Source organism: Cherax quadricarinatus, chromosome 99 (assembly GCF_038502225.1).
Source record: "Cherax quadricarinatus isolate ZL_2023a chromosome 99, ASM3850222v1, whole genome shotgun sequence".
NCBI lineage: Eukaryota > Metazoa > Arthropoda > Malacostraca > Decapoda > Parastacidae > Cherax > Cherax quadricarinatus.
Genome location: NC_091390.1, coordinates 1548216 through 1565676, shown reverse-complemented (window position 1 = coordinate 1565676; position 17461 = coordinate 1548216). Strand labels below are relative to the sequence as shown.

Here is a 17461-nt window from a genome sequence, read left to right as displayed (position 1 = left end):
GCCAGGCCTCTGACTTCAGTAATGATGATGATAGTGACGTGGATTGTGATTTTATTGCGCTCGACGATCATTCGAGTAGTGATAGTGAGGAATCATATTCACCAGTGAAGCGTCTGTATGTTCGTCGCCGCATGCGCTCGGGTAATGTACCCTATGCTGTGCCCAGGGGACGGAGTACATCCCGTGGCCCTACACCAGTTTTAGGTAGTGATCGTGAGGATGATGTGGCTACACTTGGCATGGATAGACCACAGGCATCAGTGGATGGTGTTAGTGGCACCGCCATGCGTGACTCACCAGCCCAGGGTGGGACCCACGCTGCTGACTCGTCAGTTCAAGGACAAAGCGGAGCGTCAGCCACCAGCCCACCACAACCACCCGCACAACCAGCCTATGATGTCCAGTATCCACCAGCAAACCGTATGTGGGATTGTCAGCAAAATCCCAATTTTGTTCCCAAGCCTCACCACTTTGATGACTCTCAAAGTGGAATTCTACCTACTTGTCCCCTTGGAACCACGGCCAATGAACTGGAATTCTTTGAATTATTCTTTGACCAGCCATTGATGGAAACTATTGTCAGGGAAAGTAATAAGTATTTTGAGTACACCATGGCAAATATGATCATATCACCACAGTCACGACTACACAGGTGGAAAGAGACAACTGTTGCAGAAATGTATTTGTTTTTTGCAACAATAATGCTTATGCCTCATGTCTAAAAGCATACTGGTCCACAGATCGGCTAATTTCTACCCCGGTCTTCAGTGAAATCATACCAGTGAACAGGTTTATCTTACTCTTACGTATGTTGCACTTCTCTGACAAAACCAGGCCTGACAGAACTGACAGGTTATACAAGATTAGAAATGTTTTCATGTATCTCAAACAAAAGTTCAGCATATACTTTTATCCATTCAAGAATCTTGTAATTGACGAGTCTTTGATTTTGTTCAAAGGTAGACTGTCATTCAAGCAGTATATACCGAGCAAGAGGAAACGCTTTGGTATAAAACTGTTTGTACTCTGTGACTGTGACAGTGGCCTGGTGTTGGATATTGTTGTATACACGGGAAGTAAAACATTGAAAGATACCAAGATGTTATTGGGTATCTCAGGTGACGTAGTGAGAAACATGATGGCACCTTATCTTGGTAAGGGGCATACATTATATACCGATAACTGGTACACAAGCCCATTACTCAGTGATTTCATGCGAGTGAACAAGACAGATGTGTGTGGCACAGTGCGTTCTAATCATAAACATATGCCCAGGCTCAACGCAGGTGCTCGTGGTGATGACGTGCAGGTGTTTACTGCCAATGACATCATGGCATTACGGTGGCATGACAAACGAGATGTCACATTGTTGACAACCATTCACCGTAATGAAATGCAAGACAGTGGCAAAGTTGATCGAGTGACTAATGAACGTATTCGAAAACCAGTGACAGTGATTGATTATACACAAAACATGCGCTTGGTTGACAAATGTGACATGCAGATTGGTTTTGTTGACTGTGTTCGTAAGAGTTACAAGTGGTACATGAAACTTTTCTTCCATCTCATGGACATTTCAATGCTCAATGCATATAATATTTACCAAATAAAGACTGGCAACAGACCACCGTATGGTGAATTTTGTTTGTCTGTTGTCAGACAACTCATAATGAAGTACCAGGTAACAACACCTGTTATACAACAAGGTCCTCGAATTCCTCAGAATATACCCAAGCGTTTGAGGAGGGAAGGTGATCATTTCATAATACAGCTTCCTTCAACTCAGAAGAAATGCATCGTCTGTGCACAAACAAAACGACGGCAACAAAGACGCAAAGACACTCGGTTTATGTGTGAGGAATGTAAGGTGCCTCTGTGCATGGTGCCTTGTTTCAAGGAGTTCCACAAGCTCCAGCAGTTCTAAAACCATGTCCAGTGATTGTAAATATATGATAGAACATTAGTATTATACAATATTTGTGCATGTTTATTGTAATAAACAACAGTGGTAAACAATAATATGATAATAACTTTAGTGCGGTTATTGTGTTCAATACAGTGAGTTTATATATATACATTATATACAGTATTGGTCTCTCAGGCCCCAAATGTTAGTAGGAATAGAAAAAAATTGGAAAAGAAAAGAAAAAACTATAAAAACCGCTAAATAATGTAACGCGCATATGTGGAATTCGTCGATGTTGCCACCACCACATCATTTTGGACAAACTTCTTGGCACTGTATCTCGGTAAGTACTGATCAGAATTTTTTTTTTTTGTCTTATTACCTTCACAAAAATATGCTCTTTAATTCTGTAAGAAAAAATATTTTTTTTTTTTTTTTAAATTTCTTGGACACTGGAGCACCACTTCAGATTTTGGCCTTGGACCCTGAAGGGGTTAAAAGAAGACGATGTACAATAAGCATGAGTGAGCGTGTTAGACAGGAGTGAATGGTTTTTAGGACTTGACAAACTGTTGGAGTGTGAGTAAAGTAATGTTTAGCGAAGGAATTCAGGAAAAGCGGTTAGCCGGGCTTGAATCCTAGAAATGAGAAGTACAATGCCTTCACTTTAAAGGAAAGGTTCGGGTTGTTGACAGTTTGAAGTGACATCTAAACTGCTGTATCTGAGTGCCTCTGCAAAGACAATGATTATGTACGAGTGGTGTAGAATGATGATGAAAGGTTTTTCTTTTAGGGTCACTCAGCCTCGGCCAATGTGTTAAAAAAATTAATACACAATAAACAAGATTCTCAACATTTTTGTAAGTCGAGGAATTACTATGCAGAAAAGGTACATGTGCATTTTAGGCAGAAATGCACATATACCTTTCTGTACTTTACAACAGTACAGCCTCCTCAATGGAGATGCGTTCATAAGACCACGTTGGTAAATAAATTCATGGCTAAGTGAGGATCATACTATAATGGTAGTGGGTTTGTGTCGACCATCTTTGATATTGTTTTAATGTCACCTTCATAACATTTCTGGTATATTTTAAATGTTTATACAGTAGTGTACTGTATACAGTGGACCCTCGACCAGCGATGGCATCGATTAACAATAAATCTGACTAGCGATACATTTTATCACAAAAATTTTGCCTCGATTAGCGCTAAAAAACTCGACCAACACTATTCCTTCCCTCTGAGACGCGTCCACTTCTGGCCAGTGTTTACAAGCCAGCCAGCCACCGCGGTCGCTTCCAAGCATACAATCGGAACATTTCATATTATCACAGCCTTTTTAGTGACTGCACCTGCATAATAAGTCACCATGGGCCCCAAGAAAGCTTCTAGTGCCAACCCTACAGCAAAAAGGGTGAGAATTACTATGGATATGAAGAAAGAGATTATTGCCAAGTATGAAAGTGGAGTGCATGTCTCCGAGCTGGCCAGGCTGTACACAAAACCCCAATCAACCATCGCTACTATTGTGGCCAAGAAAACGGCAATCAAGGAAGCTGTTCTTGCCAAAGGTGCAACTATGTTTTCGAAACTGAGATCGCAAGTGATAGAAGATGTTGAGAGACTGTTATTGGTATGGATAAACGAAAAACAGATAGCAGGAGATAGCATCTCTCAAGCGATCATATGTGAAAAGGCTAGGAAGTTGCATGACGATTTAATTAGAAAAATGCCAGCAACTAGTGGTGATGTGAGTGAATTTAAGGCCAGCAAAGGTTGGTTTGAGAGATTTAAGAATCGTAGTGGCATACATAGTGTGATAAGGCATGGTGAGGCTGCCAGTTTGGACCAAAAAGCAGCTGAAAAATATGTGCAGGAATTCAAGGAGTACATAGACAGTGAAGGACTGAAACCTGAACAAGTGTTTAATGGTGACACTGACAATGTTGTGAAACACTTTAGGAATGTCATAAAGGAACGGGAGGTACAGGCCTCTATGGGCAGATATGTTGTGCGACAGAGGTCCAGTGACTCTCAAGCTGGTCCTAGTGGCATTAAAAGAAGAAGGGAAGTAACCCCGAAAAAGGACTTGCCACCTCAAGTCCTAATGGAAGGGGATTCCCCTTCTAAACACTAAGACCATCAACACACTCCCCTCTTCCCATCCCATCAATCATCACCAGATCTTCAATAAAGGTAAGTGTCATGTAACTATGCATGTCTTCTTCAGTTTGTGTGTATTAAAATTAATATTTCATGTGTTAAATTTTTTTTTTCAATACTTTTGGGTGTCTTGCACGGATTAATTTGATTTCCATTATTTCTTATGGGGAAAATTAACTTGACTAACGATTATTTTGACTAACGATGAGCTCTCAGGAACGGATTAATAGCGTTAGTCGAGGGTCCACTGTATTGTAATAAACAGAACAGAGGAAATTAGCTGTTATATACCTTATTTAAGTATGTATACTGTGAGGAGAGGCTGTAATCACTTGAGACACCGATCTCGCTGTAGAGGCCTCGGATCGCAACCAAAATGATCCAAATTTGACTCGTATGATGCAAGATGTACAGGCAGGTCCCCATTCACCCATCAGTAAATAGGTACCAGCACTTTATCCTACGGTATATTCCTGGATAAAACTGTGTTTTCAGTTACGTTGAAAAAATAAAGACTAATAAAAATGAAATTAAAAAATAACTAGAATTAATAAGTGAAATAAAAACGACAAGTTTCTTTCATCCCAAAATACTTTTTAACTTGTTTCCCCAGGAGACTATATAAGTCGAAAAGCAAAATAATTTTCCAGGAAAATCTTAGTGGATATTGAAGAAAAAATAAAGAAAATATGACAGGAAGAAAAAAAGTGAAAATACTATACGACGAAAACAAAAAAATACAATATGATGAAAATAAAATACAGTAGAAAATACAATATGACAAAATAAAAAAAAGGCAGTAAATTTATTGTATAACCAAGACCCTAGTGGGTTTAGTGCTTTGTTTTAATAATAATTTATAACTGAGTAAATCTAAACTTCAAATCAAAAAATTATTTTTGGTTGGCCCAATAAATTGTTATTATTACAATCAAAACCAAGTGCTAAACCCACAAGGGTCATACAGTGCTGAAGATCATACACATGCAGTCCCTGATTAGGTAAGCACTAAGCCCACAAGGGTCAACAGCATAACAAAATAATTCAGTACATGAGTGAGTGTATTTATTAGCCTCGAAGGGAAGGTCGTACATATGAATTATGGGTAAGCACTAAACCCACAGAGGCCATGTAGTGCCTGGGAGACATTCAGGTTCGATCCAAGGAAGAGGAGAGCCATTCCGAGTTCTTGGATCAAGAGCCCCTGGAGAATCAGAGGTTACCACATTAGGATAGGTGAAGAATACACAAATAACCGGCACATAGAAGAGAGAAGCTTACGACGATGTTACAGGCTTTGTAAATGGTCCAAGTCAGACCGAAACGTTGTCGTAAGCTCCTCTCTTCTATGTGCGGGTTATTTGTGTGTCGTTCCAGTCATGGTATTGTGCCTTATTTTTTTTGTTACATGAAGGACAGTCGATAAGTGTGGAACACGTGCACAGCCGAAGGATGGGCTACAGCAAAGACCCAGAGTTAAAATGTACCAAGTAAGACAACATATGAGGGAAAATATAAACTTTCTATTACCATCATATATATATTTCTTACATTCCATACAGCATATATTTCGTGCATTTTTAATATACTCTATTTCAAACGTTTCTGAAATATACTCTTTATTGTTAAGTATACATAGAGAATGTTATGTATCAAATATCTAAGATACACATTATGTTCTGGCAAAATTGGATTTTATTTTTTAACCTTCAACCGGGTCATGGGGGGCACTGCCCCCCAAGATCACCCTCCACGTATACGGTACATGATAATGGTATACAATACTGGCAAGTTGACATGACATGTGTAATAGTTGGGAATCTTTATTCTGAAATGTTTTAACTATGCATTAAGCTTCTTTAGTCAAATACAGAGGCAGTAGAGATGAAAAGACGATATAATCAGTCTGTCACCCTTGAAAACATTGCATTGAGGTGGTCAGTCCCTCAGTCTGGAGAAGAGTACTGCTCCATAGTCTGGAACACTGTTCCAGTTGTTCCATAGTCTGGAACACTGTTCCAGTTGTTCCATAGTCTGGAACACTGTTCCAGTTCTGTTCCATAGTCTGGAACACTGTTCCATAGTCTGGAACACTGTTCCAGTTCTGTTCCATAGTCTGGAACACTGTTCCAGTTCTGGTCCATAGTCTGGAACACTGTTCCAGTTGTTCCATAGTCTGGAACACTGTTCCAGTTGTTCCATAGTCTGGAACACTGTTCCAGTTCTGTTCCATAGTCTGGAACACTGTTCCATAGTCTGGAACACTGTTCCAGTTCTGTTCCATAGTCTGGAACACTGTTCCAGTTCTGTTCCATAGTCTGGAACACTGTTCCAGTTCTGTTCCATAGTCTGGAACACTGTTCCAGTTCTGTTCCATAGTCTGGAACACTGTTCCAGTTCTGTTCCATAGTCTGGAACACTGTTCCAGTTCTGTTCCATAGTCTGGAACACTGTTCCAGTTCTGTTCCATAGTCTGGAACACTGTTCCAGTTCTGCAGAGGGACTGACCACCTCAAAACTACACCTTCAAGGGTGATGGACTGCTAATATCATCTTTACATCTCTGCTGCCTCTGTATTTGACTGAAGAAACCTACCATGTAGATAAAACATTTATGAATTAAGATGTCTAATTTACAATATAATAACTGTATTGAGAACAATCATCATTTAGACAACTCAACAAACACCGGCACTTCGGAGAGTCACCTTATAAACATTTTCATTATTATTATAATCATAAACCCATAAAGATCAACCTTATGAACATATTTTTATGATCTATTGTCTTTTACTCAAGTTTCATGATCTATTGTTTGTTACTCAAGTTTCATGATCTATTGTTTGTTACTCAAGTTTCATGATCTATTGTTTGTTACTCAAGTTTCATGATCTATTCTTTGTTACTCAAGTTTTATGTTCTATTGTTACTTACAATTGTTTTGTTCTACTGTTACCTACAAGTGTTGTTTTGTGTTCAGTTTTTTTTGTTACTCGCAAAGATGTGCAACTTGCCTACGTTATTATACCTCTTTTGTATCCTCATCCGTTCCTGTACCTTCTCTATATCTTCATCTGTATTATTATGCCTTTTCCACATCCTCATCTATGTATATTTTGCTAGTCGTTCCAAAATAGCAGAAAATTTTAACATAATACATGTACTCTGAGTACTAACATATCTTCCAAATTTCCAATTGGCACACAAGTTTTGCATTAACAAATTAGTATAAATTTTGGTAATTATTAACAAATTGGTTTAAAAAGGCATGTGAGCAAACACTAGGGCATATTTATTAGAGAATAATTTGGTCCTGGGACCTTAATCACTTCTAACATGGTTTGAAAAGAGAATAATTTGGTCCTGGGACCTTAATCACTTCTAACATGGTTTGAAAAGAGAATAATTTGGTCCTGGGACCTTAATCACTTCTAACATGGTTTGAAAAGAGAATAATTTGGTCCTGGGACCTTAATCACTTCTAACATGGTTTGAAAAGAGAATAATTTGGTCCTGGGACCTTAATCACTTCTAACATGGTTTGAAAAGAGAATAATTTGGTCCTGGGACCTTAATCACTTCTAACATGGTTTGAAAAGAGAATAATTTGGTCCTGGGACCTTAATCACTTCTAACATGGTTTGAAATGATAGTATATATAGATGGAACTCTATGGGGAAGTGGAACAGAATATTTCCTCCATAAGCCTTGCATGACGTAAGGGGCGACTAAAATGCCGGGAGCAAGAGGCTAGTAACCCCTTCTCCTGTATACGAAAGTAAAATTTTCATTTTTGTTTTTAGGTCATCCTGCCTCGGTGGGATATAGCCAGTGTTAAAAAAAAAATATAGGAGAGTGGAGTGTGACACTTGGTGTTTTACAAGTCACTTGCATTTTTCAGGTCACCATGAGTCACTTACACCCCACTTATCTCCTATATATACTGTTATTTATAAACTCTATGCGTTAGAAATGAAGAAGGTCCCAGGACCAAAACGTTTCCTAATAAGTATGTCCTATTATAAACTCTATGCGTTAGAAATGAAGAAGGTCCCAGGACCAAAACGTTTCCTAATAAGTATGTCCTATTATAAACTCTATGCGTTAGAAATGAAGAAGGTCCCAGGACCAAAACGTTTCCTAATAAGTATGTCCTAGTGTTTGCTTATGTGTCTTTAAATCAACAAATTCATTCATCCACAAGCTTCTTACAGAGTGGATCATTAGTGGGTACTGAGAGAGCACTGTACTGTCCTTGCTACACCCAGTGTTTAAAGCAATTTACGGTACCGGGAAATACTTTTGGCTTGCATTATTACAATCTACAAACACTTCACATCTAAGAAAAAATAATAATCCTAAGTAGAAAGAACTATACATGATTACCGTTTAATCTTGAGTCAAGCACATAAGAAAAGTTGAGAGGCTCTAGACCATATGAGCCTGGTCCAGGGCTGGCCTCGGGGGGGGCAGAGAGATACTCCTGAAATTCATCGAAGGTAAAAGTATGTGCATATTACCACAGCCAGTGTTTATAATAAAAGAAACTTAATGAAACAATAATAAATACAGATCGTAGATTATCCTGGATTCGGTTTTCTGGCTACCAATATTATCTGACGGCCTTGTTTGATCTAGCACCCCAAATAAGAAATGCTAAACAAGGATACCACAAAAGAATGTGATTATCCAGGCTGTCAAAAATCTGGTGAATCTTTTCCCAAAGGAAATGGATAATCTCTGATCAGTATTAATATAAAATTGACATAGAATTTTTGGAAGAACGACAACAGCAGTTTAGGAGTTTCTCTCTACACAGGAATCTCAATAAACACTCAAAATACTTACATGACCAACCACCCTTCAAGGAGGGCTACCTTATGCCAGTAACAGGCTCTTGATCCAAGGAAGTAGCTATATCATCCCTTTCCTTGAATCAAAGCTGATTACCCACCATACCCTAGGCACTGTATGGGTCATCCTTCTCTGGAAGATGACCTATTGTATAATAACAATATACAGGAATTGTATTATAACAACATACAATAAGTGAATTAGAACAACATACAACAAGTGAATTAGAACATACAATAACTGAATAAGAACATACAACAATTGAATTATTTAAAAGGCTTTTGCACTTGACTATTTTGAGATTTCAGGATGGAAAAAACTCCTTAAACAGAGAAATAATCTTGCAAGAGAACATTTACCAAATTCAACCATACAATATATATGTTATATATACATAGATATATATACACAGTGTATAGGAACATTCATAGTGATGATGGAATTCAAAATTGATGCTATAATGAGAGATTTCCATCGAGTGTTTAACAATGTAGATAATCAGCTAACTATTCTATTATTTTCTTTTCATTGGGGTGTGACCAATGCCTTCACACTCCAAATATATACAGTCACTGCCTTCTTCTTCGGTGATGCTGAATTCAACCTGTAGAGGAAACAATATATAAGCACAATATAGACTCATTTTTTTTTTTTTCAACATACTGACCATCTCCCACTGTCTTGCCAGAGGTGCACAGATACAACAGTTCAGATGTCACTCTAGGCAACAAATACCTGGAGAGGGTTTTGGGGGTCAATGCCCCCGTGGCCCGGTCTGAGACCAGGACTTGATTTGATACATCTGATTTATATATTTAGTCCTGCCAAACCCTTCCTTTAAAGTGTAGTAACTGTACTTCCCACTTCCAGGGCTCAAGTCAGCTAACCAGTTTCCCTGAATCCCTTCACAAAATATTACCTTGCTCACACTCCAACAAGTCCCAAAAAACCATTCGTCTCCACCCACTCCTAACATGCTTACACATGCCTGCATATTAACCCTTTGAGGGTCCATGCAGTTGTTACACAGGTTTAAAACCAGAGACTGTGCCGTAGTACTACACGATGAGTTCAGCTCATTCAGATAAGCTGCGAGCGGTAAATCTGGCCTAGATACGAGAGAATGGGTCTACGCAGTAAATGTGGACCATATAAAAATATCCTGCAGCACACAGTGCATGAGGGAAGAAAACTTCAACAGTGATTTTGGCTTAAAACAGCAACTTTGCAGTGTATTTTCATGTGGTTTCTATGTTGTAGTTGCAGTTTCTTGGTCTCATTTGATAGAATGGAAGATTTATTACAGAACTAGAAATGATTTGTCTTTAGGACTGGAAATACCTTGAAACTGAGCTCAAATTAGCGGAAATGTCTGATTTTTGCCGATGTTCAAGAGTAAACAAATCACATCACGCATGCAATAAATGTGAACTGGTGGGTCTAAAAGGCATTCACGAATGCCCTGATATTATTTATACAATTATTACGATACTGCATTACAGTAAATCTTCTATTTTTTGGTGTGAATAAAAATTCATTATGTGAATAAAAAATCCAAATGGAATTCATGTGTAAAGCCTCGAAACATAACTAATAAACAAAGTAAATGTTATTTTAGTGCCGGGAATGTCTGCATTGTTTATTCTGACACTATTTTGAAATTTTTGTGAAATTACCCAAATTACCAATTTCTGATCACTTTATACGCTAGTTGAAACAGTTGATTGGGCAGTTTCTTGTGATCAATCGATAAAATAGAAGTAATATTAGCGAAACAGTTAAGGATTTGGCCGGCTAGAGCAATACAATTGGCCTAAAATAGGAGTCAAAATGGGCAAAATCGTTGATGCATAAATAACCCTGACACAACAAAATTTGTGATAGCGTAACTTCGTTAATTTTCTATCAAGTTTTGTACTTTTTGTTTTATTAGCTTCAGAAGATTCTCTACCGTTTCATACCTGGAGTTTACCTGGAGAGAGTTTCAGGGGTCAACGCCCCCGCGGCCCGGTCTGTGACCAGGCCTCCTGGTGGATCAGCCCCTGATCAACCAGGCTGTTGCTGCTGGCTGCACGCAAACCAAATAACATTTTTTTTTTAATTCTTGGGCCGTGTGGGCAAGTTTCAGATCAGCGGTCTGAACTTTCAAGGAGTTAACACATGTACATTAATACATTAAATAATACATGGAAATGGCACGTTCTGACTGTTTTTTGTGTGGAGAGTGCTAAACCCATAGGAGTCATACAGCACCTGGGGAATGGGAGATAATTAGGCTTGATCCAAGGGGGGGGATAGCTCAGGCTCCTTAGATCAGGTCTGAAAACAATAACATGGTCGCAGTTTTTTTCCCGTCACGTATTTGGGTACTAGAGGATTTTTTTGTATGGTCAAAACTTACCACAAAGACCCATTCTCTCATATCTAGGCCTAAATTTGCCTCTCACACTTTATCTGAGTGAGCTGAGCTCATCACCTTATCTGAGTGAGCTGAGCTCATCATCTTATCTGAGTGAGCTGAGCTCATCACCTTATGAGTGAGCTGAGCTCATCACCTTATCTGAGTGAGCTGACCTCATCACCTTATCTGAGTGAGCTGAGCTCATCACCTTATCTGAGTGAGCTGAGCTCATCACCTTATCTGAGTGAGCTGAGCTCATCACCTTATGAGTGAGCTGAGCTCATCACCTTATCTGAGTGAGCTGACCTCATCACCTTATCTGAGTGAGCTGAGCTCATCATCTTATCTGAGTGAGCTGAGCTCATCACCTGGTTCTACAGCACAGACATAAAACTCAAAGCCATAGTACTACAGCAAACAATTACTGTAACTATGTACCAATATTGAAAAGTAAATAAATAAATACAAGTTAGAGACCTGTCACCTTCATGTTGGGTAATTATCTTAAGTTTCAGCTCCAAAGTAATTGCTGCCGCACCATCGTAAAATTGAAATATCGTAAGTTGAACCATCGTAAGTCAAGGAGCATCTGTATGTACCATATTTCGTAGCTTATAAGACTAGTTTTAGTTTCAATGACTCGGCATCGGACATAACTGGGAGAGCTACAACCCACCCCAAACTTATAGCTCCCGTCACTGACCTTCAGTTTGTAAAACGCAGGCTGGTTTTTGGAGACATTTTAAGGAAAAAAAAAAAAATGCGTCTAATAAGCCGCGAAATACAGTACACTTACAGTATTGAATAATGTTTACTAAAATTCATATAAATGTTCCTTAGGTTTTAGCCTCACCTTGGTCAGGAGTTTTGCAACCCACATTGCTGTTTTGGTGTGATCAGTAAGGGGTCCCGTGCGGATCCTGGATTTACCCTCTGCCAATGCCATAAATAGAATCACCTGATAAAAAATAACAAAAATATATGAGATGCTTGATAAAAGTTTTGGGGAAAAAAAAATCAACACACTATATACAAATAACCCGCACATAAAAGAGAGAAGCTTACGACAACATTTCGGTCCGACTTGGACCATTTACTGTGACTTTGTAAATGGTCCAAGTCGGACCGAAACGTCGTCGTAAGCTTCTCTCTTTTATGTGCGGGTTATTTGTGTATCGTTCCAGTCACGGTATTGTGCCTTTTTTTGTTATTTAATCAACACACTAGTCATCTCCCACTGAGGTACGGCACCCAGAAAAACAACACTTTCACCATCATTCACACTATCACTGTCTTGCCAGAGACATGCAGATAATAGGTACAAATAAACACACTCCAGAAATAGGGAAATATATATGAGAAGACTTTCAAAATTCTTAAGGATTCTTCATAATTGCTATGGGAAAATAACTGGAAAACTATAAGGATTGTGACTCACAAAATGTCTGCAAACAAACCAGCTGGCCAAGTGGCTTATGCACTGGCCTGGACCTTATGACTCACTTACCATGGAGTCGAACCTCACCCATTCCATTGCTTGTTTACAAGGTTCATGGGCCAATCCTGAGAGCTTGTGGGAAATATTACCCACAAAGCCTTAACTCCAGCTCACACTCCAACATCTCGTCAGGTCCCAAAAACCATTTGTCTCCATTCACTCCTATCTAACAAGCTCACACATGCCTGTGGTATGTCAAAGCCAATTGCACACAACACCTCCTTTACCCCCTCCCTCCAACCTTTCCCAGGCTAACCCCTACCTCTCCTTTCTTCCACTACAGACTTATACACCCTCCAGGTCATTCTATTTTGCTCCATCATCTCTAAATGACTAAACCACCTCAACAACCCTTCTTCAGCCCTCTTGACTAACACTTTTAGTAACTCCGCACCTCCTCCTAATTTCCACACTACGAATTCTTTGCATAATATTTACACCACACACTGCCCTTAGACATGACATTTCATACAATTATAATACAATCTCGTTATTTTTTTTTATTAACACATCGGCCGTTTCCCACCAAGGCAGGGTTGCCTGAAAAAGAAAAACTTTCATCATCATTCACTCCATCATACAATCTTACTAACAATTATAATACAATTATAAAGTGTTTCAAGGCAGACTGACCTGATCTTGTGCATACTTGTCCAAGCAAGCACGTCTCTCCACACTCTCCAGAATTTCCTTCGCTGCAAGCAGTCCATCCTCCTCTGCATCTCTTCCTTTCTTCCCTAGAGCAGACCCACCGAGCACACACCCAGAGTCCGTTTCCGCCCACAACCTGACGAGAATTAAAAATATTAAATAAAAGACTAGTTTCTAAACAGAATATATGGGATATTGGCAGTTTGGAGGGATATGTTGTGTATCTTTATATGTATATGCTTCTAAACTGTTGTATTCTGAGCACCTCTGCAAAAACAGTGATAATGTGTGAATGTGGTGAAAGTGTTGAATGATGATGAAAGTATTTTCTTTTTGAGTCACCCTGCCTCGGTGGGTCACCCTGCCTCGGTGGGTCACCCTGCCTCAGTGGGAGACGGCAGACTTGTTGAAAAAAAAAAAAAAAAAAAAAAAAAAAAAAGAATCCCCGTATCCCCAGATTTGGTTTCCATGGTTTCAGTTATCCGTGGCCCAAAAATAGCTCTTAATAATGACTGTGGCAGTTCTTCAAAGCCTAAAAGAAACTGTGAAGTGCTTCCCATCAGTGAAAAATTGATCATTCTCCACTTGCTGTGCATAATTTGTCAATTAAACTTTATAATAGGTACATATAGGACATATATGTAAGGTTCACTACCATCCAGTTTTGGTATCCACAACAGGTTCTGGGAACATATCCCCCACAGATATGGGGGTCCTACTGTACAGGTACTCCTCAGCTTACGATATTGTGACTTTACAATTGTACAAAATCAAGGTTGGTAGACAGCAACCACCCAGGGAGGTACTACCGTCCTGCCAAGTGAGTGTAAAACGAAGCCTGTGATTGTTTTACATGATGGTAGGATTGCTGATGTCTTTTGTCTGTCTCATAAATATGCAAGATTACAGGCATGTCTTGCTACTTCTACTTACACTTAGGTCACACTACACATACATGTACACATTTATTTATACACACTCATCTGAGTTTTCTTTGATTTTATCTTAATAGTTCTTGGTCTTATTAATTTTCCTTTTATATCCATGGGGAAGTGGAATAAGAATCTTTCCTCCGTAAGCCATGCGTGTTGTAAAAGTCAACTAAAATGCCGGGAACAATGGGCTAGTAACCCCTTTTCCTGTAAAGATTACTAAAAAGAATAAGAAGAAGAAAATTGTCAAAGTGGGAAGTCTGAATGTGCGTGGATGTTGTGCAGATGATAAGAAAGAGATGATTGTGGATGTTATGAATGAGAAGAAGCTGGATGTCCTGGCTTTAAGTGAAACAAAGCTGAAGGGGGTGGGAGAGTTTCAGTGGAGAGGAATAAATGGGATTAGGTCAGGGGTTTCAAATAGAGTTAGAGCTAAAGAAGGAGTAGCAATAATGTTGAAGGATAAGCTATGGCAGGAAAAGAGGGACTATAAATGTATTAATTCAAGGATTATGTGGAGTAAAATAAAGATTGGATGTGAAAAGTGGGTTATAATAAGCGTGTATGCACCTGGAGAAGAGAGAAGTGTAGAGGAGAGAGAGAGATTTTGGGAAATGTTGAGTGAATGCGTGGGGAGTTTTGTATCTAGTGTGAGAGTAATGGTGGTTGGGGATTTTAATGCTAAAGTGGGTAAAAATGTTATGGAGGGAGTAGTAGGTAAATTTGGGGTGCCAGGGGTAAATGTAAATGGGGAGCCTTTAATTGAGCTATGTGTAGAAAGAAATTTGGTAATAAGTAATACATATTTTATGAAAAAGAGGATAAATAAATATACAAGGTATGATGTAGCACGTAATGAAAGTAGTTTATTAGATTATGTATTGGTGGATAAAAGGTTGATGGGTAGGCTCCAGGATGTACATGTTTATAGAGGGGCAACTGATATATCGGATCATTATTTAGTTGTAGCTACAGTTAGAGTAAGAGGTAGATGGGAAAAGAGGAAGGTGGCAACAACAAGTAAGAGGGAGGTGAAAGTGTATAAACTAAGGGAGGAGGAAGTTCGGGTGAGATATAAGCGACTATTGGCAGAAAGGTGGGCTAGTGCAAAGATGAGTAGTGGGGGGGTTGAAGAGGGTTGGAATAGTTTTAAAAATGCAGTATTAGAATGTGGGGCAGAAGTTTGTGGTTATAGGAGGGTGGGGGCAGGAGGAAAGAGGAGTGATTGGTGGAATGATGAAGTAAAGGGTGTGATAAAAGAGAAAAAGGTAGCTTATGAGAGGTTTTTACAAAGCAGAAGTGTTATAAGAAGAGCAGAGTATATGGAGAGTAAAAGAAAGGTAAAGAGAGTGGTGAGAGAGTGCAAAAGGAGAGCAGATGATAGAGTGGGAGAGGCACTGTCAAGAAATTTTAATGAAAATAAGAAAAAATTTTGGAGTGAGTTAAACAAGTTAAGAAAGCCTAGGGAAAATATGGATTTGTCAGTTAAAAACAGAGTAGGGGAGTTAGTAGATGGGGAGATGGAGGTATTGGGTAGATGGCGAGAATATTTTGAGGAACTTTTAAATGTTAAGGAAGAAACAGAGGCAGTAATTTCATGCACTGGTCAGGGAGGTATACCATCTTTTAGGAGTGAAGAAGAGCAGAATGTAAGTGTGGGGGAGGTACGTGAGGCATTACGTAAAATGAAAGGGGGTAAAGCAGCTGGAACTGATGGGATCATGACAGAAATGTTAAAAGCAGGGGGGGATATAGTGTTGGAGTGGTTGGTACTTTTGTTTAATAAATGTATGAAAGAGGGGAAGGTACCTAGGGATTGGCAGAGAGCATGTATAGTCCCTTTATATAAAGGGAAAGGGGACAAAAGAGACTGTAAAAATTATAGAGGAATAAGCTTACTGAGTATACCAGGAAAAGTGTACGGTAGGGTTATAATTGAAAGAATTAGAGGTAAGACAGAATGTAGGATTGCGGATGAGCAAGGAGGTTTTAGAGTGGGTAGGGGATGTGTAGATCAGGTGTTTACATTGAAGCATATATGTGAACAGTATTTAGATAAAGATAGGGAAGTTTTTATTGCATTTATGGATTTAGAAAAGGCATATGATAGAGTGGATAGAGGAGCAATGTGGCAGATGTTGCAAGTATATGGAATAGGTGGTAAGTTATTAAATGCTGTAAAGAGTTTTTATGAGGATAGTGAGGCTCAGGTTAGGGTGTGTAGAAGAGAGGGAGACTACTTCCCGGTAAAAGTAGGTCTTAGACAGGGATGTGTAATGTCACCATGGTTGTTTAATATATTTATAGATGGGGTTGTAAAGGAAGTAAATGCTAGGGTGTTTGGGAGAGGGGTGGGATTAAATTATGGGGAATCAAATTCAAAATGGGAATTGACACAGTTACTTTTTGCTGATGATACTGTGCTTATGGGAGATTCTAAAGAAAAATTGCAAAGGTTAGTGGATGAGTTTGGGAATGTGTGTAAAGGTAGAAAGTTGAAAGTGAACATAGAAAAGAGTAAGGTGATGAGGGTGTCAAATGATTTAGATAAAGAAAAATTGGATATCAAATTGGGGAGGAGGAGTATGGAAGAAGTGAATGTTTTCAGATACTTGGGAGTTGACGTGTCGGCGGATGGATTTATGAAGGATGAGGTTAATCATAGAATTGATGAGGGAAAAAAGGTGAGTGGTGCGTTGAGGTATATGTGGAGTCAAAAAACGTTATCTATGGAGGCAAAGAAGGGAATGTATGAAAGTATAGTAGTACCAACACTCTTATATGGGTGTGAAGCTTGGGTGGTAAATGCAGCAGCGAGGAGACGGTTGGAGGCAGCGGAGATGTCCTGTTTAAGGGCAATGTGTGGTGTAAATATTATGCAGAAAATTCGGAGTGTGGAAATTAGGAGAAGGTGTGGAGTTAATAAAAGTATTAGTCAGAGGGCAGAAGAGGGGTTGTTGAGGTGGTTTGGTCATTTAGAGAGAATGGATCACAGTAGAATGACATGGAAAGCATATAAATCTATAGGGGAAGGAAGGCGGGGTAGGGGTCGT

The 17461-nt window shown here is 39.1% G+C and overlaps 1 protein-coding gene across 1 annotated transcript in view; it reads right to left on the bottom strand.

The window, feature by feature from the left end:
* Positions 1-5592: 5592 nt before the first annotated feature.
* The window catches only part of Rtca (RNA 3'-terminal phosphate cyclase), a 35166-nt gene continuing 23297 nt past the window's right edge, over positions 5593-17461 (bottom strand). Inside the window, exons 8-10 of the mRNA XM_053799931.2 lie at positions 13459-13612; positions 12181-12285; positions 5593-9530 (exon numbers count right to left, since the gene is read on the bottom strand). Coding sequence (XP_053655906.1) covers positions 9441-9530; positions 12181-12285; positions 13459-13612 — 349 coding nt within the window. The 3' untranslated portion in view covers positions 5593-9440. The remainder of the gene's footprint in view (positions 9531-12180; positions 12286-13458; positions 13613-17461) is intronic.